The sequence below is a fragment of the Coregonus clupeaformis genome, chromosome 29 (assembly GCF_020615455.1).
Source record: "Coregonus clupeaformis isolate EN_2021a chromosome 29, ASM2061545v1, whole genome shotgun sequence".
In the NCBI taxonomy this organism is placed as follows: domain Eukaryota; kingdom Metazoa; phylum Chordata; class Actinopteri; order Salmoniformes; family Salmonidae; genus Coregonus; species Coregonus clupeaformis.
Genome location: NC_059220.1, coordinates 20,374,762 through 20,398,987, shown reverse-complemented (window position 1 = coordinate 20,398,987; position 24,226 = coordinate 20,374,762). Strand labels below are relative to the sequence as shown.

At 45.3% G+C, this 24,226-nt stretch overlaps 1 protein-coding gene across 1 annotated transcript in view; it reads right to left on the bottom strand.

The window, feature by feature from the left end:
- Positions 1–3,149: 3,149 nt before the first annotated feature.
- LOC121544808 (transmembrane protein KIAA1109 homolog) overlaps positions 3,150–24,226 on the bottom strand; it is a 104,022-nt gene continuing 82,945 nt past the window's right edge. Inside the window, exons 69-89 of the mRNA XM_041854968.2 lie at positions 20,758–21,029; positions 20,378–20,593; positions 20,011–20,191; positions 19,635–19,824; positions 18,934–19,113; positions 18,610–18,749; positions 18,216–18,420; positions 17,897–18,100; positions 15,245–15,421; positions 14,897–15,037; positions 14,419–14,664; positions 13,989–14,142; positions 11,951–12,108; positions 11,550–11,739; positions 11,141–11,358; positions 10,733–10,984; positions 8,649–8,852; positions 8,349–8,543; positions 4,445–4,579; positions 4,013–4,178; positions 3,150–3,765 (exon numbers count right to left, since the gene is read on the bottom strand). Of these exons, the coding sequence (XP_041710902.2) occupies positions 3,540–3,765; positions 4,013–4,178; positions 4,445–4,579; positions 8,349–8,543; positions 8,649–8,852; positions 10,733–10,984; positions 11,141–11,358; positions 11,550–11,739; positions 11,951–12,108; positions 13,989–14,142; positions 14,419–14,664; positions 14,897–15,037; positions 15,245–15,421; positions 17,897–18,100; positions 18,216–18,420; positions 18,610–18,749; positions 18,934–19,113; positions 19,635–19,824; positions 20,011–20,191; positions 20,378–20,593; positions 20,758–21,029 (4,050 nt within the window). The 3' untranslated portion in view covers positions 3,150–3,539. The remainder of the gene's footprint in view (positions 3,766–4,012; positions 4,179–4,444; positions 4,580–8,348; positions 8,544–8,648; positions 8,853–10,732; positions 10,985–11,140; positions 11,359–11,549; positions 11,740–11,950; positions 12,109–13,988; positions 14,143–14,418; positions 14,665–14,896; positions 15,038–15,244; positions 15,422–17,896; positions 18,101–18,215; positions 18,421–18,609; positions 18,750–18,933; positions 19,114–19,634; positions 19,825–20,010; positions 20,192–20,377; positions 20,594–20,757; positions 21,030–24,226) is intronic.

Here is a 24,226-nt window from a genome sequence, read left to right as displayed (position 1 = left end):
CGCAATGTTGAAACCACTTCAGACGATTACGTCGGCAGACCAGTCGTGATGGATCGGCGGGGCTCCGTGTCGACACTAGGAGGTCCCGTCCGGTTGACAGAGAGGTAGATAGCCGGGAGATGGGCCTGGCTCGAGGCTAGCTCAAGGCTAACTGGTGCATCGGGACAGTGGTGAAATAGCCAACAACAGCCATTCGGTTGCAGCTAGCTAGTTGCGATGATCTAGTGTTAAGGTCCAGTGATTCAGTGATTCCGGCAGAAAATCCGATATGCTCTAGGTCGATAGCACGCTGTGCAGACCGATAATTGTCCAGGCTAGAGCTGGCTGGTAGGTAGTGCAGGCCACGGATAGTGGTGGAGACCGCTAACGGTGGCTAATAGCAAGTAGCTAGTTAGCTGGCTAGCTGGCTAGTTTCAGCCGTAGGTTTTTGATCAAAATAAAGAAATAGTAATATCCGTTCCACATTGGGTGAGGCGGGTTGCAGGAAAGTATATTTGGTTAAAGGATGGGAAGTGAGATAGAGAAATATATATGAAAAAAAGACAAAAAACAAAAAAACAGGCTTTTACACGAGGACACAACAGAATACATGACCACACTGCTACGCCATCTTGGATCTTTACGATACATCCGTTGGTTACTAAAGTGCAATATTAGTAACTCGTTTCAAATACCACCACCATGTCATCAAGCTTATGAAAATATATGATAAAGGTGCCCCATAATAAAACAAATGCATCAGGATTGACAGAGAGTTTCAATATTGTTCATATATACTTTATTACCGATTTTAAAAACGTGTTTTATTGTCATTGTTTGTGTGTGTAACCCCGGCATCTTGCCTAGACCCTCTTACCTTATCTTGGGTTTGTGTGTGTATGTGGCTGGGGCAGGTCGTTGGCGTGTGTGAGGCTGCAAGGGGCCAGGGTTCCGGTCTAGAATCACGGTTTCGACTGATCCTACAGTTTTGCTTCGGTACTGCAGTTTAACTGACGTCCGGCCCAGAAAGACAATTTCCATAGATGGCCACATAGAGAAGTCAGATTGGAAAATTCCTAATAAGACACTTTAGTCATCACCTTTGTGCACAAAACATCAATTGAATTATTCAAATAATTGAAGCTGAGGCAAATGTTTATTCATCACTCAAAGATATTAACAGCCGAACATATCAACATTTTATATTCATCCAATGTCTGCAATGTTTTTGGATGGCGCGATGACGTCGTCGCTGCTCGCGCTGCACCCTGTGCACACTGAGTGCTAGTGCGCATGTAACGTTGGTCCGTATAAACCGGATGCAACCCAGATATAGACGGTCTATGAATCAGCATATGCGAACGTGATTAGATTACCTTGAAAACAACGGTCCGACATTTTGGATGCAGTCTCCTGTTCTTTCTACACTTCAGCTTTGTGAGGTAAGGGTGCATGTGTGTGAGATGTTTGTGTGTAGGCTTCCCCCCGGTGGGCAGGGGTATGTGTTGCATGCTGAGCTCCAGCAGGTCATACACCAGGCTGCTCTCCTTCAGCAGTCTCACCGGCAGCTGCTCTCCTTCAGCATTCTCCAGCAATGCTGTATTATTTTTTTTGCCTGCACTACTGATGGCTATATCAGGACTAGTAAAGGCCCAGTGCACTACTTGTCATTTTGATTTAAAAAAAAAAATATTTCCGAAAAATATTGTGTGGTCTGTCAAGAAGCAAAGTGTCACTTGCCACATCCATCATGATGCATTTTGTGACACTTTGCTTCTTGAATGTCCAATATCTTGAAAACTTGACTGCTGACATGGAAAACATTTTGGGGCTGTATCAACAGTTTCTTAATGAAAAAAATCAGAATTGGTTAAATTTAGGTTTGCGTAAATGTCAGTTTTAGATTTTGGTTAGTCGTTTTACACGTCAGAAGTGTCCTTATAGCTTCTCCCGCTGCATTCCATGTTAAACAGCAACATTTGGTCTCCATCTGCTGGCCACAAATATTTGGTTCACCATAACCCAATCAAACAGTACTGATGCTTCACTGCACACATTGCATAACTGTAGCTAAAGTATCTGCAGGATAGTCTGAACAGAACCCACAAGGTCTAGAGTATAGTATAACCTTCCTCTCGCTCACACACATAGCAACCAGGTTAAAGCTTTTTCTTTGTTGAGAAACACAACTGTCACTTGGCTCAAATCTAGAAGATCTGATAAATAACAGTAGGTTATACACTGAGTGTACAAAACATTAAGAACACCTTCCTAATATTGAGTTGCACCCCACCCTTTTGCCCTCAGAACAGCCTCAATTCGTCGGGGTGTTGAAATTGTTCCACAGGGATACTGGCCCATGTTTACTCCAATACTTCTCACAGTTGTGTCAAGTTGGCTGGATGTCCTTTGGGTGGTGGACCATTCTTGATACACACGGGAAACTGTTGAGTGTGAAAAACCCAGCAGTGTTGCAGTTCTTGACACAAACCGGTGCGCCTGGCACCTACTACCATACCACGTTCGAAGGCACTTAAATATTTTGTCTTGCCCAGTCACCCTCTGAATGGCACACATACACAATCAATGTCTCAATTGTCTCAAGGCTTAAAAATCCTTCTTTAACCGGTCTCCTCCCCTTCATCTACACTGATTGAAATAGATTTAACAAGTGACATCAATAAGGGATCATAGACTGACCAGGAGAAAGCTATGTCATGGAAAGAGCAGGTGTTCATAAGGTTTTGTACACTTAATGTATATGACAATGAAGTCAGATGAAAATTGGATGGCAATGATTTTATTATGTTAAGAAATCAACACTTAAGAAATTCACAGTTATTTTATATACACTGATCTATTGCACATATTTTAAAAAAACAGGATTGACACACCCAGCTCACATGGGTTTTAGACTATACATTTGATACCCATTAAATGAAGATTTAAAAAAAGAAATATAACCATGGTTTATCATTACAACATTATATAACATGTTTTAGATTGACCTATGTGGATCTAACCCATCCAATGCTTTTTTTGTTCATAGGAACATTTTCTAAAAACTGGGATGAATTTAGAAAAACTGACACTTAAATGAGATTCCTCATTCCAACTTTACCACATTCGTTCCATTGGAAACAAAGGCAATGATTTAGAAGTAACCCCCCCCACTCATCAGAAAAAAGGTAATGAACCATAAAAGGAGGATCATAAATGATGACTTCAATGTGCCTGTTCTGACAACAACCATATAAAGCATGTATAGCATATAATCCATGTTGGGGTTTTTCAGGGTTATTATTTTAAGCTGCCAAATAAGACTAACTATTTTGTTCAAAATATACATAAAAACGGTGCAAACCTTTCTGTCAAAACCCATAGTGGCATGCACCACAGTAAACATCTATGCTGAAATTCACACGGCTTAGCGATAAATATGCCTATGACGCTATGCACTGTATAGTAGTCAAGGAAATATCCAGTGTTTTCCAGTTATCCAGTGTTTTGTTTGTTGTCCAGTTTTTAAAGTGTTGTGTTAGAAGGTATGGATGTTGGCGTTAGTGCTCTTCCTTATCTCGTCCTATCTTCTCCTTCTTCTCCTTCTCGTCCTGCAGGGCCGTGCCCAGTTTCTTGATGAGGACAGAGAGGACCTTGTCCAGGGGGTCCATCACCCCCCTCTGGAGCCATTTGGGAATTGTAGTCCTTGCGTGGTGGAAGCCTAGCTTCTGGAGAATGTAGTCCACGCCGACAGGATCGATCTTCCGTCCCGTCCAGGAGATGAGCCTGTGGAAATTAATTATTAAGACTGAGTCAAGAAACCTCAGAGATGTATGGCAAAAGGGTTTAGGGTTAGGGTATAGGCCTTAAAGTGGGCTTATGGAGTAGTTGAAATGCTCAGGTGAGGGGTTAAGGAGTTAAACACAGGGATCACATACACATACTACAAATGTATGCACACTGTACTGTTAGTTTGGATAAAAGTGTCTACATGGTGGGATATATTGGGTCTGAGGGCTTGGGTCTGGTTTACCTGAGTGTGGGCTCCAGCTGCCAGGTGTTGCACATGAATTCTCTCCAGTCCACCGTGGTGTAGTTGATGCCATCCTCCTTGTCCTTGTCTGTGGAGTTGTCATCATGCAGGGCCGTCGGGCTCTTCTGGCCAGGTCGAGTGGCAAACATCCGTGGGTTGAAAAGGGCTGCAGACCAGGGAAGGGAAGAGGAGGCGAGAGAGAGAGAGAGTGTGAAACTATAAAGAGTGCCTTGGTTCTCCTTGTTCTTCTATGACTACTAGTTCCTAAATAAACAGCACCTTCAATTCAACTTTTTCTATTTTAGTTGTACCTACGTTGCTCTTATTCTCTATATAAAGTTTAGTGCTATTTATCTAATGTAAAGTACAGTTAAGTGTTCTGGGTTGCGCAATGTAGTGTGTTGCTGCTGTTGACATTTCAGGTAGTCTCACCCTTCTCTTTCTCCTTCAGGTAGGCAGAGACCAGGTCATGCAGGAACATGATGAGCTCGGCGTCCATGGTGACACAGATGTGGTCAGTGAATTCAGTCACCAGGCTGCACTCCACCTTGGGCTTACTGTTGGAGTCTGAAACGGACGGGAAACAATAGTGTCGTTACCTTGCTTTCCAACACAGATACACTATATATACAAAAGTATGTGGATACACCTTCAAATTAGTGGATTCGGCTATTTCAGCCACACCCGTTGCTGACAGGTGTATAAAATAGAGCACACAGCCATGCAATCTCCATAGACAAACATTGGCAGTAGAATGGCCTTACTGAAGAGCTCAGTGACTTTCAACGTGGCACCGTCATAGGATGCCACCTTTCCAACAAGTCAGCTCGTCAAATTTCTGCCCTGCTAGAGCTGCCGGTCAACTGTAAGTGGTATTATTGTGAAGTGGAAACGACTAGGAGCAACAACGGCTCAGCTGCGAAGTGGTAGGCCACACTAGCGCACAGTACGGGACCACCGAATGCTGAAGCGCGTAAAATAGTCTGTCCTCGGTTGCAACACTCACTACCGAGTTCCAAATTTAAGCAACGTCAGCACAAGAACTGTTCGTCGGGAGCCTCATGAAATGGGTTTCCAAGCCTAAGATCACCATGCGCAATGCCAAGCATCGGCTGGAATGGCGTAAAGCTCGCCACCATTGGACTCTCGAGCAGTGGAAACACGTTTTCTGGAGTGAGGAAATCACGCTTCACCATCTGACAGTCTGACGGACGAATCTGGGTTTGGCGGATGCCAGGAGAACGCTACCTGTCCGAATGCATAGTGCCAACTGTAAAGTTTGGTGGAGGAGGAATAATGGTCTGGGGCTGTTTATCATGGTTTGGGCTAGGCCCCATAGTTCCAGTGAAGGGAAATGTTTAATGCTACAGCATACATTTAAATGTACATCATTTAGCAGATGCTCTTATCCAGAGCACCTTACAAATTGGTGCATTCAACTTATGATTTGTTTTGTGTGGGGGAGGGGCAGAAGGATTACTTGTATACTATTCCAGGTATTCCTTAAAGAGGTAGGGTTTCAAGTGTCTCCGGAAGGTGGTCAGTGACTCCGCTGTCCTGGCGTAGTGGGGGAGCTCGTTCCACCATTGGGGTGCCAGAGCAGCAAATAGCTTTGACTGGGCTGAGCGGGAACTGTGCTTCCGTAGAGGTAGGGGGGCTAGCAGGCCAGAGGTGGATGAACGTAGTGCCCTCGTTTGGGTGTAGGGTCTGATCAGAGCCTGAAGGTGAGGAGGTGCCGTTCCCCTCACAGCTCCGTAGGCAAGCACCATGGTCTTGTAGTAGATGCGAGCCTTTTGTAGTAGATGCGAGCCCTGGGCATGGGCAAGTTGCAGCGGAGGGTGCAGAGTTGGTGGCCAGGGTAGTGGTAGCCAGGTGGAAAGCATGGCCAGCCATAGCAAAATGCTTGTTGAAATTCTCGATTATTGTAGATTTATCGGTGGTGATAGTGTTTCCTAGCCTCAGTGCAGTGGGCAGCTGGGAGGAAGTGCTCTTATTCTCCATGGACTTTAGTGTCCCAAAACTTTTTGGAGTTAGTGCTACAGGATGCAAATTTCTGTTTGAAAAGGTTAGCCTTTGCTTTCCTGACTGCTTGTGTATATTGGTTCCTAACTTCCCTGAAAAGTTGCATATCGCGGGGGCTATTTGATGCTAATGCAGTACGCCACAGGATGTTTTTGTGCTGGTCAAGGGCAGTCAAGTCTGAGGAGAACCAGGGGCTATATCTGTTCTTAGTTCTGTATTTTTTTTTGAATGGGGCATGTTTATTTAAGATGGAGAGGAAATTACTTTTAAAGAACAACCAGGCATCCTCTACTGACGGAATGAGATCTATATCCATCCAGGATACCTGGGCCAGGTCAATTAGGAAGGCCTGCTCGCTAAAGTGTTTTAGGGAGCGTTTGACAGTGATGAGGGGTGGTCGTTTGACCGCGGACCCGTTACGGACGCAGGCAATAAGGCAGTGATCGCTGAGATCCTGGTTCTAGACAGCGAAGGTGTATTTAGAGGGTAAGTTAGTCAGGATGATATCTATGAGGGTACCCATGTTTACGGATTTAGGGTTGTACCTGGTAGGTTCGTTGATCATTTGTGTGAGATTGAGGGCATCTAGTTTGGATTGTAGGATGGCCGGGGTGTTAAGCATATCCCAATTTAGGTCACCAAGCAGTACGAACTCTGAGGATAAATGGGGGGCAATCAATTCACATATGGTGTCCAGGGCACAGCTGGGGGCTGAGGGGGGTCTGTAGCAAGCGGCAACAGTGAGAGACTTATTTCTGGAAAGGTGGATTTTTTGAAGTAGAAGCTCAAATTGTTTGGGCACAGACCTGGATAGTATGATAGAGCTCTGCAGGCTCTCTCTACAGTAGATTGCAACTCCACCCCCTTTGGCAGTTCTATCTAGACGGAAAATGTTATAGTTGGGGATGGAAATTTCAGAATTTTTGGTGGCCTTCCTAAGCCAGGATTCAGACACTGCTAGAACATCAGGGTTGGCGGAGTGTGCTAACGCAGTGAATAACTCAAACTTAGGAAGTAGACTTCTGATATTAGCATGCAAGAAACCAAGGCTTTTGCGATTACAGAAGTCAACAAATGATAGCGCCTGGGGAGTAGGAGTGATACTGAGGGCTGCAGGGCCTGGGTTAGCCTCTACATCACCAGAGGAACAGAGGAGGACTAGAATAAGGATACGGCTAAAAGCTTTAAGAACTGGTCTTCTAGTGCGTTGGAAGCCAGTGGAGTGTGCGGAGGAGCGGGGTGACATGAGAGAACTTGGGAAGGTTGAACACAAGACGGGCTGCAGCAGACAATTACATTCTAGACGATTCTGTGCTTCCAACTTTGTGGTAACAGTTTGGGGAAGGCCCTTTCCTGTTTCAGCATGACAATGCCCCCGTGCACAAAGCGAGGTCCATACAGAAATGGTTTGTCGAGATCGGTGTGGAAGAACTTGACTGGCCTGCACAGAGCCCTGACCTCAACCCCATCGAACACCTTTGGGATGAATTGGAACGTCGACTGCAAGGCAGGCCTAATCGCCCAACATCAGTGCCCAACCTCACGAATGCTCGTGGCTGAATGGAAGCAAGTCCCCGCAGCAATGTTCCAACATCTAGTGGAAAGCCTTCCCAGAAGAGTAGAGGCTGTTATAGCAGCAAAGGGGGGAACAACTCCATATTAATGCCCATGATTTTGGAATGAGATGTTCGATGAGCAGGTGTCCACATACTTTTGGTCAAGTAGCGCATCTCTCAGATATAGGACAGACACTTCAGAACAAACTTCCTTTCGATTTTTTGGGGACTATCTGTTATTCAATGCGTTTGTATGTGCTAATAAAGGCCAAACATAATTTTTAATCAAATGTTTGATACTTCAAAATCAAATAGCTAAATGATCCTTGCTTGGTATGACCTTCTTAAAACAATTCCATACAGCTTAGTAGACCCCCCCCCCGGCTTATACTCTTATGGGTTAAGTGTCTTTGAACAGGGTATGGTAGTTGGTGTCAGGCGCACCGGTTTGAGTGTGTGAAGAACTGCCACGCTGCTGGGTTTTTCACTTTCAACAGTTTCCTGTGTGTATCAAGAATGGTCCACCACCCAAAGGACATCCAGCCAACTTGACACAACTGTGGGAAGCATTGGAGTCAACATGGGCCAGCATCCCTGTGGAACGCTTTCAACACCTCGTAGAGTCAATGCCCCGACAAATGTAGGCTGTTCTGAGGGCAAAAGGGGGCGTGCAGCTCAATGTTTTGTACACTCAGTGTATATAACATTGCCAACCGTGGTCTGTTCATACTGGTGGACTGACTACCAACTGAGCCTACCGGTCAAGGAGGGTTCGTCGGGATCCTGAAAGTTTTTGGAGCTGAAGTTCAGCTGCATCCTGGGAAGGGCGAAGATTGTCTCCGTCTCATGGTTGTAGCTGGAAGAGCCGCTGAAGCTGCTGAGAAGGCTTGAACTCTTGGCGGCTGCCCCGCTCTCTGGGTTGTTGGCGTGTACGTTGCGCAAGAGGTTCAGCTCTGGGGAACAGGATACATTAGAATGAGGCAGGGGTCTTGAATACATTGGGTCAAGGGAAACGGTAGACCTTGAATATGACATTGGTAGTATTTAGTACTCTTTACCCTCATTCCTCATGGCAGTCACGTAGTTGAACCATTCTTTGACCGTGGCCACTCCGTGAGGCGGGTTTTCGTGCCGGCGACGGGTGATTTTGGTGATGGTGGCCATGGGGCTCTCTAGCGCCCCGCAGGGCTTGGTTTCCATAGTGTTGTGACCCAGATTAAAAGCCAACGTCTGCACGATGTAGGTGGACTCATCAGTGGAGCCTGATTGGATAGAAAATAGGTTGAGGTTAGAGGTACAGTGAGGGAAAAAAGTACTTGATCCCCTGCTGATTTTGTACATTTGCCCACTGACAAAGACATGATCAGTCTATAATTTTAATGGTAGGTTTATTTGAACAGTGATAGACAGAATAACAACAAAAAAATCCAGAAAAACACATGTCAAAAATGTTATAAATTGATTTGAATTTTAATGAGGGAAATAAGTATTTGACCCCTCTGCAAAACATGACTTAGTTCTTGGTGGCAAAACCCTTGTTGGCAATCACAGAGGTCAGACATTTCTTGTAGTTGGCCACTAGGTTTGCACACATCTCAGGAGGGATTTTGTCCCACTCCTCTTTGCAGATCTTCTCCAAGTCATTAAGGTTTCGAGGCTGACGTTTGGCAACTCAAACCTTCAGCTCCCTCCACTGATTTTCTATGGGATTAAGGTCTGGAGACTGGCTAGACCACTCCAGGACCTTAATGTGCTTCTTCTTGAGCCACTCCTTTGTTGCCTTGGCCGTGTGTTTTGGGTCATTGTCATGCTGGAATACCCATCCACGACCCATTTTCAATGCCCTGGCTGAGGGAAGGAGGTTCTCACCCAAGGTTTGACGGCATGGCCCCATCCATCGTCCCTTTGATGCGGTGAAGTTGTCCTGTCCCCTTAGCAGAAAAACACCCCAAAGCATAATGTTTCCACCTCCATGTTTGACGGTGGGGATGGTGTTCTTGGGGTCATAGGCATCATTCCTCCTCCTCCAAACACGGCGAGTTGAGTTGATGCCAAAGAGCTCGATTTTGGTCTCATCTGACCACAACACTTTCACCCAGTTCTCCTCTGAATCATTCAGATGTTCATTGGCAAACTTCAGACGGGCCTGTATATATGCTTTCTTGAGCAGGGGGACCTTGCGGGCGCTGCAGGATTCCAGTCCTTCACGCGTAGTGTGTTACCAATTGTTTTCTTGGTGACTATGGTCCCAGCTGCCTTAAGATCATTGACAAGATCCTCCCGTGTAGTTCTGGGCTGATTCCTCACCGTTCTCATGATCATTGCAACTCCACGAGGTGAGATCTTGCATGGAGCCCCAGGCCGAGGGAGATTTAGAGTTCTTTTGTGTTTCTTCCATTTGCGAATAATCGCACCAACTGTTGTCACCTTTTCACCAAGCTGCTTGGTGATGGTCTTGTAGCCCATTCCAGCCTTGTGTAGGTCTACAATCTTGTCCCTGACATCCTTGGAGAGCTCTTTGGTCTTGGCCATGGTGGAGAGTTTGGAATCTGATTGATTGATTGCTTCTGTGGACAGGTGTCTTTTATACAGGTAACAAGCTGAGATTAGGAGCACTCCCTTTAAGAGTGTGCTCCTAATCTCAGCTCGTTACCTGTATAAAAGACACCTGGGAGCCAGAAATCTTTCTGATTGAGAGGGGGTTAAAATGCAAATCAATTTATAACATTTTTGACACGCGTTTTTCTGGATTTTTTTGTTGTTATTCTGTCTCTCACTGTTCAAATAAACCTACCATTAAAATTATAGACTGATAATTTCTTTGTCAGTGGGCAAACGTACAAAATCAGCAGGGGATCAAATACATTTTCCCCTCACTGTATTTAGGACAACTTGCTTAGGGATGATGTGCCACTTTGTTTTGTATGCCAGTATGAATGTAATGTGGTTGTTCATCATGTTCTCGTCTATGAACATTAGATGTTTGATTTGTTTTTACCATTGAGGACCACTTCGGAAACCAGTGTTTTAATTGATACTTTTAAGTGCTATACTCTGGGAAGACATTGTACATATTGTTGTATATGTTTTTTACCCAAATAAATCCAAATTCCCATCCCTCTCTGTCTCTTGAAAGCCTTACCGTCCTCCAATATCTTCTGAGCCTCAGTCAAAAAGGCTATGTTGGGCTCCTCCAGGTGGAATAAGGCCCAGGACTTGGAGCGGAAGTTGGGCCCGTGGAAGCAGGCCAGGGTCATGTGGTTGCCATGGAGACTAATGGAGCCACCCAGTTGCACTGCGTCTTCTGGAAGAGGCATCTGGAAGAGGGAGATGTGGCACCCGGCGATCACCTTCAGAACTCCAGGCCAATGTCGATGGTGGGCCGCATCCATGTCTAGGAGAGAGGAAGGGAGAGAGAGAGAAATGAAGAGAGCCAGAAGGTGCAACAACGATAGATGGGGAGAGGGACAGAAAGAGAGGACAAGCATTTCGATCAAAACCAGTCCATTTACTTGATGAACCCAGGAACCCAGTCATAATGCATACTTACACAGCTCTGCAGCGTCTTTCTCAATGTTGATGACCGGCGCCTTGGGGGGCAGGTAGGGTACTGGACCCCATGTGGACAACGCTCGTTTGCTGGTGTCAAACTGCTGGGTGAAAAACTCCTGCAGCTTCATCCCGATCTTGATGAGGTCGGGGGTAGTGGAGCGAGAGATGATCACCTGGAAGATATCCCACTGCAAGTCCCCTTGGACAAATATCTTACTGGAGAGAGGAAGGGATAGGTAGAAAGAGAGGTGAAAGAAAGAGGAAAGGAGAATATGAGAAAGAAAAGAGAGGGAAGGGACAGAGGGAGAAATGGGCCAAAAATGAGAGAATGAGAACATACAAGAATGTAGCTTCCACAGGGGTTGTAGCTATACATCTTCTCTGGTAGGCTAGGCTAGCTTATTTACCTTTTCTCTGATAGGCTTGTCTCCACGGTGCACAGGTTGACCTTCCACTCATCCTTAAGCTTCAGGTCTGCGTTGCTGAAGATGCCCATGAGGATGCTGGAGCCCATGTAGTCCACACGGGCCTCCGTGGAACCCATGGTGATCTGGATGTTATGGCTGGGCTGCTGGTTAGGGTGCTCCGAGATGTGCGCTTCAACAAACAAATATGTGTTGTTAGGAGCGGCAGAGAGATCAAGTTCTACTTCTTTGACAGGGATGTTTAAGTTGGAGCTGAATGCGTTTATCATTTAAACGCCAAGACCAGAGGCTAGAGTTCAATCTTTGACATCCATCACAATGTATTTGGAATCGCACAGTACATGCCAGTGGCATAATACATGATTCCCCATCCCTGTACTTACAGACCATCTCCAGGGTGTTGACATCTATATTGCCCCCCACCACACCGCCTTTAGAGTCCAGTTTGGAGCGGCCCAGACCCACGGACATGCTGATTTCTCTGTCTCTGTTACTACCCACTGACAGGCGACCCTGACTCTTCAGCCCACTGGTGGTCCAACTAGAGGTAAACAAGAGCAAAGGGGAAAAAGTCAGTACCACCCACCTCCTCATGAATAACCAACATCTGCTTTCTAGTAGGCATGGTTTGTTTCAACGGGAATATTTCAATGTTTAGAATCATGCTTTTGGTAAAGGTTATATGTAGGATTGTGTTCTGTTTTTTATAGGTAGTCAGATACAGTGGGGGAAAAAAGTATTTAGTCAGCCACCAATTGTGCAAGTTCTCCCACTTAAAAAGATGAGAGAGGCCTGTAATGTTCATCATAGGTACACGTCAACTATGACAGACAAATTGAGGAATTTTTTTTTTAAATGAATTTATTTGCAAATTATGGTGGAAAATAAGTATTTGGTCACCTACAAACAAGCAAGATTTCTGGCTCTCACAGACCTGTAACTTCTTCTTTAAGAGGCTCCTCTGTCCTCCACCCGTTACCTGTATTAATGGCACCTGTTTGAACTTGTTATCAGTATAAAAGACACCTGTCCACAACCTCAAACAGTCACACTCCAAACTCCACTATGGCCAAGACCAAAGAGCTGTCAAAGGACACCAGAAACAAAATTGTAGACCTGCACCAGGCTGGGAAGACTGAATCTGCAATAGGTAAGCAGCTTGGTTTGAAGAAATCAACTGTGGGAGCAATTATTAGGAAATGGAAGACATACAAGACCACTGATAATCTCCCTCGATCTGGGGCTCCACACAAGATCTCACCCCGTGGGGTCAAAATGATCACAAGAACAGTGAGCAAAAATCCCAGAACCACACAGGGGGACCTAGTGAATGACCTGCAGAGAGCTGGGACCAAAGTAACAAAGCCTACCATCAGTAACACACTACGCCGCCAGGGACTCAAATCCTGCAGTGCTAGACGTGTCCCCCTGCTTAAGCCAGTACATGTCCAGGCCCGTCTGAAGTTTGCTAGAGTGCATTTGGATGATCCAGAAGAGGAATGGGAGAATGTCATATGGTCAGATGAAACCAAAATATAACTTTTTGGTAAAAACTCAACTCGTCGTGTTGGGAGGACAAAGAATGCTGAGTTGCATCCAAAGAACACCATACCTACTGTGAAGCATGGGGGTGGAAACATCATGCTTTGGGGCTGTTTTTCTGCAAAGGGACCACGACGACTGATCCGTGTAAAGGAAAGAATGAATGGGGCCATGTATCGTGAGATTTTGAGTGTGAAAACCTCCTTCCATCAGCAAGGGCATTGAAGATGAAACGTGGCTGGGTCTTTCAGCATGACAATGATCCCAAACACACTGCCCGGGCAACGAAGGAGTGGCTTCGTAAGAAGCATTTCAAGGTCCTGGAGTGGCCTAGCCAGTCTCCAGATCTCAACCCCATAGAAAATCTTTGGAGGGAGTTGAAAGTCCGTGTTGCCCAGCGACAGCCCCAAAACATCACTGCTCTAGAGGAGATCTGCATGGAGGAATGGGCCAAAATACCAGCAACAGTGTGTGAAAACCTTGTGAAGACTTACAGAAAACGTTTGACCTGTGTCATTGCCAACAAAGGGTATATAACAAAGTATTGAGAAACTTTTGTTATTGACCAAATACTTATTTTCCACCATAATTTGCAAATAAATTCATTAAAAATCCTACAATGTGATTTTCTGGATTTTTTTTCTCATTTTGTCTGTCATAGTTGACGTGTACCTATGATGAAAATTACAGGCCTATCTTATCTTTTTAAGTGGGAGAACTTGCACAATTGGTGGCTGACTAAATACTTTTTTTCCCCACTGTATAGACATTAAGTAATATGCTGGTATGAATTATAAGGAATACATCTGTATCTGGGAAACTGGCTCCTAGTGTGTAGAGTATAGTGTGTTGAGTGGGAGGGGTAAAAGGAAGACATACGTGTTGTTGCCCATGACATTGCTCATGTTCATCTGGACGTTGAGCTGCTTCAGGTTGATGGCGAATACCACTAGTGTCTCCCACGGGGTCCCTTGGAGGCCAGCTGCCTTACCGTTCTTATTGAACGATGGCGTGGACGTCTTGGTCACAGAATCTGCATGGGAGAGAAATGTATGATGTAACGGCATGCTCCCCACAACTATTTGTCTTAAGTTAGGGACAAAGTTATTCCCAATCTAAGTGCCAAAGAGTATAAACTAGCTCAAGTCTTAAATGAGGGATATAGTATTCATTCACCATTACAACTGTATTTTAAGTCTAGCTTGTGAAAATAATCTCCATACTAAACTAAAATAAACAACATTAACACAGTTTTAATCAGATAGTGTTGTTCCTCGACGCTGCTGAGCACTCATTTTTGAGTTGGTACCTCTTCTGGGGGCGGAGGAATCGGAGACACTCCTGGTGCGTCCGGGGGCCGGGGACTTGAGGTGGGAGGACAGGCCCCCGGGGGACATGTTGCTCCCAGTGGAGTGTTCAGAGAACACATTGGGGGACTGGGGCATATGCTGCCCAGTGCTACCGTCCCAGGTCCTCCAGTAGGCTTTACGGCTGGACTCTGGTGACAGGTGCTGGGTCATGTTCTCTACAGAGTCTGGGGTGGCTGGACCTGAGGCTGGAGGAGAAAAGCAGGTTAAGGTAAAGGGCATGTTTTGAAATGTCAACACAGGTTTGGGGAAAAAATGCCTACGGTTTTAAAGGGACTGACATTAACAGAGTCGGAGATTGAAAGGAAACAGAGTAACTAAGAAATAAACCCAGTCAGAAGTAAAAATGTTGATAATTTATTGCATAAGGAAAATGGCGCTCTAAGGGTGCAAAGGCCTATCGAGGAGTTGTGTTTCTACCTGTTGGCATGTTGATGGTCTGGTCTCCCAGGAAGAGGCGTCGGGCGATGCTGCGGCGGTACCAGGCTCTGGGGAAGGCCAGGATCTCACTCAGCCTCCGCATGTCATACTTGAAGGAGGCAGAGCCGATGTCACACACAGCTGAGAAGAGAGAGAGAGAAAACACTCAAAGTTGGCCAGGAATACCAGTTTATGTGGATTCAACCGTCTTGACAGGGGAATTGAAATGTCAAAATGGATCATCTTCATTGACAAGATATACATGACATTCCCATTTGAAGACCAAAGATTGCGCTCAGGTTAGACGGTGTCCAACCATTAACCCCGTTCCAAGAGCGGATAAGGCACCTGAGATATTGATGAGGGTGGTGTCCATCTTGCCCCCCTTGCCAGGTACAAAACTCTCAATGAAGGTTGGTCCTCCGGTGCGTCTCATTCTGGACAGGCTGACCTTGACGAACTCCAGGTTGATGCTGAGGGAATCCTTCCTCCCAGTCACAGAGGATGGCTCCTCATCCACTGTACCTTAAAGGAAAGAACAGCTATGAGGCGACACTTCATTGCGCTGTTATAATGCTACACATTGAACTGACGGAAGACTGAAAAACCCTGCTGTGAAAGTACACTGTATCACTATAAGGCATGCTGTACAGCGTAGTTGGTAGACTTCACTGCAATATAATGCACAGGACAAAAAACAGGGGTCGGCAACAGGCAGCCGAAACCGGCCTGCGAGTGATTTACTTTGGCCCCCCAAAGTTGTTAGCAAAAAAAAAGATTAACTAAGTTACAAAATAACTGTATATAGAGGGGTCATACTAGTGTGTAGCCCAAACTGTTTGGATGCTACAGACAAAAGTTGGCAGATCGGCTGTACCGACTTCAGACAAGTCCCAAGACGCTTGTGGGGGTCGTAAAGCAAAATGAACCGTCGTGTTCGAGTCTCATCTTTCCATAGGGTTCATAATAGTTTGTAGGCCAAACCGTTCGGACGATTTTGTGAGAAGACCAATTTTCCGGATGTCTCATGGTCTGACAAACACCGCTCTAGCTCTGTCACCTTTCACCACAGATACGGAAGTGCAACATCGGTGGATGTGATGGATTGAGACGCATCCAATGCAAAAGGTATAGATATCTAGCTTAAACTGACAGATTTTTATGGGGATTTTTTTATGATGCAAATTACAGTGTCTTCAGAAAGTATTCATATCCCTTGACTTATTCCACACTTTGTTGTGTTACAGCCTGAATTAAAAATGGATAAAAAAATTAAATGATGTTCTCTCACCCATCTACTACATATGCCATAATGACAAAGTGACAACATGTTTTTAGAAATGTTGGCTAATTTATTGAAAATGAAATACAGAAATATTTCATTCACACCACTGAGTCAATACATGTTAGAGTGTCTTTCTGGGTAAGTCTCAAGAGCTTTGCACACCTGGATTGTACAATATTTGCAGCTCTGTCAAGTTGGTTGTTGATCATTGCTAGACAGCCATTTTCAAGTCTTGCCATATATTTTCACGCTGATTGAAGTCAAAACTAACTAGGCCACAGGAAAATTCAATGTCATCTTGGTAAGCAACTATCTCCCAGTGTCTGTTGGAAAGCAGACTGAACCAGGTTTTCCTCTAGGATTTTGCCTGTGCTTAGCTCTATTCCGTTTCTTTTTATCCTAAAAAACTCCTTAGTCCTTGCCGATGACAAGCGTACCAATAACATGATGCAGCCACCACCATGCTTGAAAATTTGAAGGGTGGCACTCAGTAATGTGTTGGATTTGCCCCAACCATAACGCTTTGTACTCAGGACATAAAGGTCATTTATTTGCCTTTTTTTTTGCAGTTTTACTTTAGTGCCTTATTGCAAACAGGATGCATGTTTTGGAATATTTTTTATTCTGTACAGGCTTCCTTCTTTTCACTGTAATTTAGGTTAGTATTGTGGAGTAACTACAATGTTGTTGATCCATCCTCAATTTTCTCCCATCACAGCCATTCAACTCTAACTGTTTTAAAGCCACCATTGGCCTCATGGTGAAATCCCTGAGCGGTTTCCTTCTTCTCCGGCAACGGAGTTAGGAAGGACGCCTGTATCTTTGTAGTGAATGGATGTATTGATACACCATCCAAAGTGTAATTAATAACTTCACAATGCTCAAAGGGATATTCAATGTCTGTTTTTTGTTTTGTTTTTTTCATCTACCAATAGGTTCCCGTCTTTGCAAGGCATTGGAAAACCTCCCTGGTCTTTGTGGTTGAATCTGTGGTTGAAAGTCACTGCTCGACTGAGGGACCTTACAGATACTTGTATGTGTGGGGTACAGAGATGCGGTAGTCAAAAAGCATGTTAAACACTATTATTGCACACAGAGCGAGTTCATGTAACTTATTACGTGACTTGTTAAGTACATTTTTACTCCTGAAGTTCTTTAGGCTTGCCATAACAAAGGGGTTGAATATTTATTGACTCAAGACATTTCAGCTTTTCATTTCTTATTACATTTGTAAAAAAGTCTAAAAACATAATTCCACTTTGAAATTATGGGGTATTGTGTGTAGGCCAGTGACACAAAATCTCAATTTGATTCATTTTAAATACAGGCTGTAACAACAAAATGTGGAAAATTCAAGGGGGGTGAATACTTTCTGAAGGCACTGTCTATATTTTTTTAGGATTTTAGTTTTTGGTAAATAAATAACAAAAATCACCAGGAATTCAGCTAAGAATGAGTTTCATTTAGAAAATCACTTCCCAAGTATTCCCATGAATAAACAAGGAGGTGTCTCAATGTAATCAAGGAATGAAATGATTGTATTTGAAAATAACAATCTCTTTTTGGGCTTAGTTTTGGTCAATGTTCCGGCCCCTGACTATCCACCCGACCCCCAAAAAATAAACGAAAGAATCGGCCCTACCGCTGTTATAGAATATTCAAATATACATGAGAAATGTTAAAGTTGAGAAACTTTCCACTACACTTTTCCATACCTAGAGGTCCTGGGCCTGGGGGCAGCCCTGTGACGGCAGATTTCTGTTTCCCTGCCCCATAAGGGTGGAACACGTAGAGGGAGAAGTCTGACATGCAGGCAGTGAAGCTGAGCCCCGAGGAGTTGCTGGGGGGGGCGGTGAGGTCTGACTGGCTGCTGCTGTGATGGGTCCGGCCCAGAGGGCTACCCAGAGATGGAGAGGGACCTGAAGATTAGATCAAAGAGGTGTTATTATGGACCAGATAGACTTAGAAAATGAAATGCATCCACTCACATCTAGAGGTTGCTTTACAGGTGCATTGGAGTGTTGCTATCTATACCTCCTTTGCCAGGGGGCGGTTTGAGGATGTGTTGGCTCGGAGGGGTGGAGGAGGGTGTGGGTGTGTGTGGGCCGTCGGTAGGTTGGGTGCTGGATGGGATCTCCAGTTCACCGCGATTAGAGGAGAATACCAGGTCTAGAGACGGCAGTTTCAGCATACACTCCACTCTGGACATGGGCAAGCAGCTGAAGCGGATCTGAGAGGGCTAGAGATTGAGTCAGATTAGAATAGAATTTGAAAACTTTATTACTTTGAGTGTGGTGTCTCAGGGACTGGACATTGTGACAGCAAAACATACTCATTTAAAATGGTCTCATATTGTACAATGGCGAACAGAGTGACATGAACTGAGCTATGGGGGCCACAGTAAGTCGGGTAGACGGAGGTAGGTTACCTGTACTCTGACGTAGACCACAACGTCCACAGGAAAGGAGGAGTAGGCAGAGGTGGATGAGGACACCAGGGATGTGCTGGACTCCTCCAAGGGCTCCACTGGATCAAACTGGCCTAAGTCCTCCTCCTGGGAGTTCAGATCTGAGAAACACACAGACAAAAAGTGGTCAGCTTTGAGCAATGGTTTTGTAAGTTGATGTTTTAGGTCCAGCAATCACATCTCTCAGGCAAACAGGCAAACATTTTTTGATTTTTTTTATACAAATAAAATTCAAACAGTTGAGGTGAACAAGTGATGTATTTGCAATGGAATGACCCTACATACCAGTATAGTTCCTTTCCACCGGGGTGATGGGAATGGTCTCCAAGGCTTTCTCCAGGAAGTCCAGAAGACAAGGGCTGATGACCATCTCCTCTGGGAGGGTCTGGAGGGCCACCCAGGCATACAGCTTGGCTGTCTTCACCCCACTACTGCCCTTGCTTTTGGCTGCAGGGGAGACATGATCTGAGTTTGGACAGGGTCACACACACAAGGCTTCACTACACCCACCAACATTGGTAAGAGAGTGAAAACACATAGTGAAACAGATATTGGGACAGATTTAACTAATATTTTTCACTCCCAAGGAAATGAAACAAAAAAAAGTAAGAAATAAGAAATTGTTCTTTCATTTACTTTATGGTTCTACATGTTATGTTTTCTTTCTTCTGGAGAATAACTTTGCAACAGCGTTTAGTAAAACAGCCACTCTGTGTCTATCTACCCACCCACTAAGTGTCTGAAACTGAATTAAATCAAACCGGATCTTAAAACATTCCAACACAGAATTCACCAGCGTCTTCAACATTCACAGATCAAAGCCTTGGACAAGACTGAACGAGCATGCATTCGATTTTAATGAGTGGGTTGATTGAGGATTGATTGAGGATGTCTATGGCCACGATGGAGACGTGGCGCTCTACTGCGGGTCAACACAGAAGGCGAAAGGGCATGCAGATAATGATGAGAGCTCTCAGTACCAGTACCTGATGGTAGAGGTGGGGATGGGGGAGGAAGGAGCGAGTTAGTCTTGCTTTGGCCAGCATTGGGAGGGTTGTGAGGGCCGCTATCTTTCATACCATACAGCTTGGATTCTTTGGAGAGGGTGCGGGGGAGGGAGGATCCTCGAGAGGCATCTGGCGACTCTGTCTTCATGGTCTTGGAGTTGTAGTGCAACTGGGGTTGGAGGAAATTGAAAAATAGTTTTGCATCAGAATAGTTGAACTCTTAGGTCATCAATGGCAATATAGTTCCTACCATTTAATGCATGGTATTGATGGGTCATCATTTAAACTCATTATTTACACCATGCCATAGATAGAGGGCCTGAAACAGTAATGGCCTGAAAGCAAAATAACCGACCTTGACATCTACTCCCGGAATGTAAAAGACAGTGGTCTCCAGGTCGCTGGATTTGGTCTGCAGAGAGGAAGGCACCTTCTTCCCGGCCAGGAGGTGGGTGGTGGAGGTATAGGTGGGCTGGAGCTTCTTCTTCTTGGGTGGAGATTCCTGGTCCAGACTCCTGGAGCTGCGGTCACAACTCCTACAGTACAGGAGGAGTAGGAACATTGGGTTACATAGCATTCTTTGACTAAGAAACTTTGTTAACATTTTACTTTAAGCCTGCAGGTATAATGCTTTATAACTTGTCTAGATTACAATAAGGCATATGTTATGTCTTTCTATATATCAAAATAGTTAGAAAATCCCTAGGGTTTAGGTGCCGTACCTTCTTAAGGAGACATCCTCGTTCTCCGGCTGCTGGGTGGTGGGGTGCAGGACACACTTGCCGCTGTCAATCTCCACGCGCACGTCCAGCTCAAAGTCGATGTTCCTCTCGGTGACCGAGCTCATGAGACTGCGGTTGGTGGGTGTGCTGGGCCAGCGCTCGCTGAACAGCTGGCTGACGGCAGCAAAGCCCGATGGCTTCCTGTGTGGCGGTTGGCTGTGACACGGAGAGGAAAGCAGGGTCATTAGGGGTTCAAAACAGGAGGAATAAAGAAATTAATAAAAATTGATTTATTATTCTCCATTGAGCATGCTCCACTGAGTAGGCTTAATCTGGGTCCAAGAAACAGGCCAAATAAACAGTCATGAGAGAGGACTCACACAGGCCTCCTGAAGTAGCTGGACGGCCTCTCACGGTCAAACTCTTCCTCCTTGTCAGAGTCCTCTGAGGAAGAGGAGGAGAGCTCGTCGCGGCGCATGTCGTCGTGCTGGAAAGGAATGCCAGGTGAAAAGACGGCAGGGGTGGCAGGGGCACTGAACACTGAGTGGGGCCCTTCGCTAATGGATGGGAAATCATGATGGTGATGAAGATGAGGATGGAGTGGTTCATCAATGGTGATGGACAACAGATCCATTTCGGTCTCCTCCGGAAACTTCAGCAGAGAACAGACGGGAGGTGTTGAAAGGGAGACAGTTAGACTCTCTCAATTAGAAAAGGTCAAACATTTTGAAGTGATCTAAACTCTGTAGCAGATAGCATCCTGCTCAAAGGAACTGTATGCACGTGTAGTACAAATTAATTTATCACGACTGGTTATGACAATTTTCAATACACAATGTGTATGATTAACATCTACTCTAGCATTGTGTGTGTGTGTATATATATATATATATATATATATATATATATACATACACATACATTTGTACAAAGACATTATCAGTCTATAATTTTAAAGATAGGTTTATTTGAACAGTGAGAGACAGAATAACAACAAAAAAATCCAGACAAACGCATGTCAAAAATGTTATGAATTGATTTGCATTTTAATGAGGGAAATAAGTATTTGACCCCTCCACAAAACATGACTTAGTACTTGGTGGAAAAACCCTTGTTGGCAATCACAGAGGTCAGACGTTTCTTGTAGTTGGCCACCAGGTTTGCACACATCTCAGGAGGGATTTTGTCCTACTCCTCTTTGCAGATCTTCTCCAAGTCATTAAGGTTTCGAGGCTGACGTTTGGCAACTCAAACCTTCAGCTCCCTCCACAGATTTTCTATGGGATTAAGGTCTGTAGTCTGGCTAGGCCACTCCAGGACCTTAATGTGCTTCTTCTTGAGCCACTCCTTTGTTTGCCTTGGCCGTGTGTTTTGGGTCATTGTCATGCTGGAATACCCATCCACGACCCATTTCCAATGGCCTGGCTGAGGGAAGGAGGTTCTCACCCAAGATTTGACGGTACATGGCCCCGTCCATCGTCCCTTTGATGCGGTGAAGTTGTCCTGTCCCCTTAGCAGAAAAACACCCCCAAAGCATAATGTTTCCACCTCCATGTTTGACGGTGGGGATGGTGTTCTTGGGGTCATAGGCAGCATTCCTCCTCCTCCAAACACGGCGAGTTGAGTTGATGCCAAAGAGCTCGATTTTGGTCTCATCTGACCACAACACTTCCACCCAGTTCTCCTCTGAATCATTCAGATGTTCATTGGCAAACTTCAGACAGGCCTGTATATGTGCTTTCTTGAGCAGGGGGACCTTGCGGGTGCTGCAGGATTTCAGTCCTTCACGCCGTAGTGTGTTACCAATTGTTTTCTTGGTGACTATGGTCCCAGCTGCCTTGAGATCATTGACAAGATCCTCCCGTGTAGTTCTGGGCTGATTCCTCACCGTTCTCATGATCATTGCAACTCCATGAGATCTTGCATGGAGCCCCAGGCAGAGGGAGATTGACAGTTCTTTTGTGTTTCTTCCATTTGCGAATAATCGCATCAACTGTTGTCACCTTCTCACCAAGCTGCTTGGCGATGGTCTTGTAGCCCATTCCAGCCTTGTGTAGGTCTACAATCTTATCCCTGACATCCTTGGAGAGCTCTTTGGTCTTGGCCATGGTGGAGAGTTTGGAATCTGATTGATTGATTGCTTCTGTGGACAGGTGTCTTTTATACAGGTAACAAGCTGAGATTAGGAGCACTCCCTATGCTCTAATAAATAAAAGACACCTGGGAGCCAGAAATCTTTCTGATTGAGAGGGGGTCAAATACTTATTTCCCTCATTAAAATGCAAATAAATTTATAACATTTTTGACATGCGTTTTTTATTTTTATTTTGATGTTATTCTGTCTCTCACTGTTGAAATAAACCTACCATTACAATTATAGACTGATCATTTCTTTGTCAGTGGGCAAACATACATAATCAGCAGGGGATCAAATATTTTTTTCCCTCACTGTAGTAACCAAAAAAGTGTTAAACAAAATCAAAATATATTTTATATTTGAGATTCTTCAAATAGCCACCCTTTGCCTTGATGACCGCTTAGCACACTCTTGGCATTCCCTCAACCAGCTTCACCTGGAATGCTTTTCCAACAGCCATGAAGGAGTTCACACATATGCTGAGCACTTGTTGGCTGCTTTTCCTTCACTCTGCGGTCTGACTCATCCCAAACGATCTCAATTGGGTTGAGGTCGGGGGATTGTGGAGGCCAGGTCATCTGATGCAGCACTCCATCACTCTCCTTCTTGGTAAAATAGCCCTTACACAGCCTGGAGGTGTGTTGGGTCATTGTCCTGTTGAAAAACAAATTATAGTCCCACTATCTACTGCTACTCCTACTGCTCTCTCCTCGTCTGACCATGTGTTCTCGCATACCCCGAGAGCATCTGGTCAGCGGGGTGGTGGCACAGGAATCCTCATCTCTCCCAAGTGGACATTCTCTCTTTCTCCCCTGACCCAACTGTCTATCTCCTCATTTGAATTCCATGCTGTCACAGTCACTAGCCCATTCAAGCTTAACATCCTTGTCATTTATCGCCCTCCAGGTTCCCTTGGAGAGTTCATCAATGAGCTTGACGCCTTGATAAGTTCCTTTCCTGAGGATGGCTCACCCCTCACAGTTCTGGGTGACTTTAACCTCCCTACGTCTACCTTTGACTCATTTCTCTCTGCCTCCTTCTTTCCACTCCTCTCCTCTTTTTGACCTCACCCTCTCACCGTCCCCCCTACTCACAAGGCAGGCAATACGCTTGACCTCATCTTTACTAGATGCTGTTCTTCTACTAATCTCACTGCAACTCCCCTCCATGTCTCCGACCACTACTTTGTATCCTTTTCTCTCTCGCTCTCCTCCAACACTACTCACTCTGCCCCTACTCAGATGGTAATGCGCCGTCGTAACCTTCGCTCTCTCTCTCCCGCTGCGCTCTCCTCTTCCATCCTATCATCTCTTCCCTCTGCTCAATCCTTCTCCCTCCAATCTCCTGATTCTGCCTCCTCAACCCTCCTCTCCTCCCTTTCTGCATCCTTTGACTCTCTATGTCCCCTATCCTCCCGGCCGGCTCGGTCCTCCCCTCCTGCTCCGTGGCTTGACGACTCATTGCGAACTCACAGAACAGGGCTCCGGGCAGCCGAGCGGAAATGGAGGAAAACTAGGACTCCCTGCGGACCTGTCATCTTTTCACTCCCTCCTCTCTACATTTTCTTCCTCTGTTTCTGCTGCTAAAGCCACTTTCTACCACTCTAAATTCCAAGCATCTGCCTCTAACCCTAGGAAGCTCTTTGCCACCTTCTCCTCCCTGCTGAATCCTCCTCCTCCCCCCCCCCCTCCTCCCTCTCTGTGGATGACTCC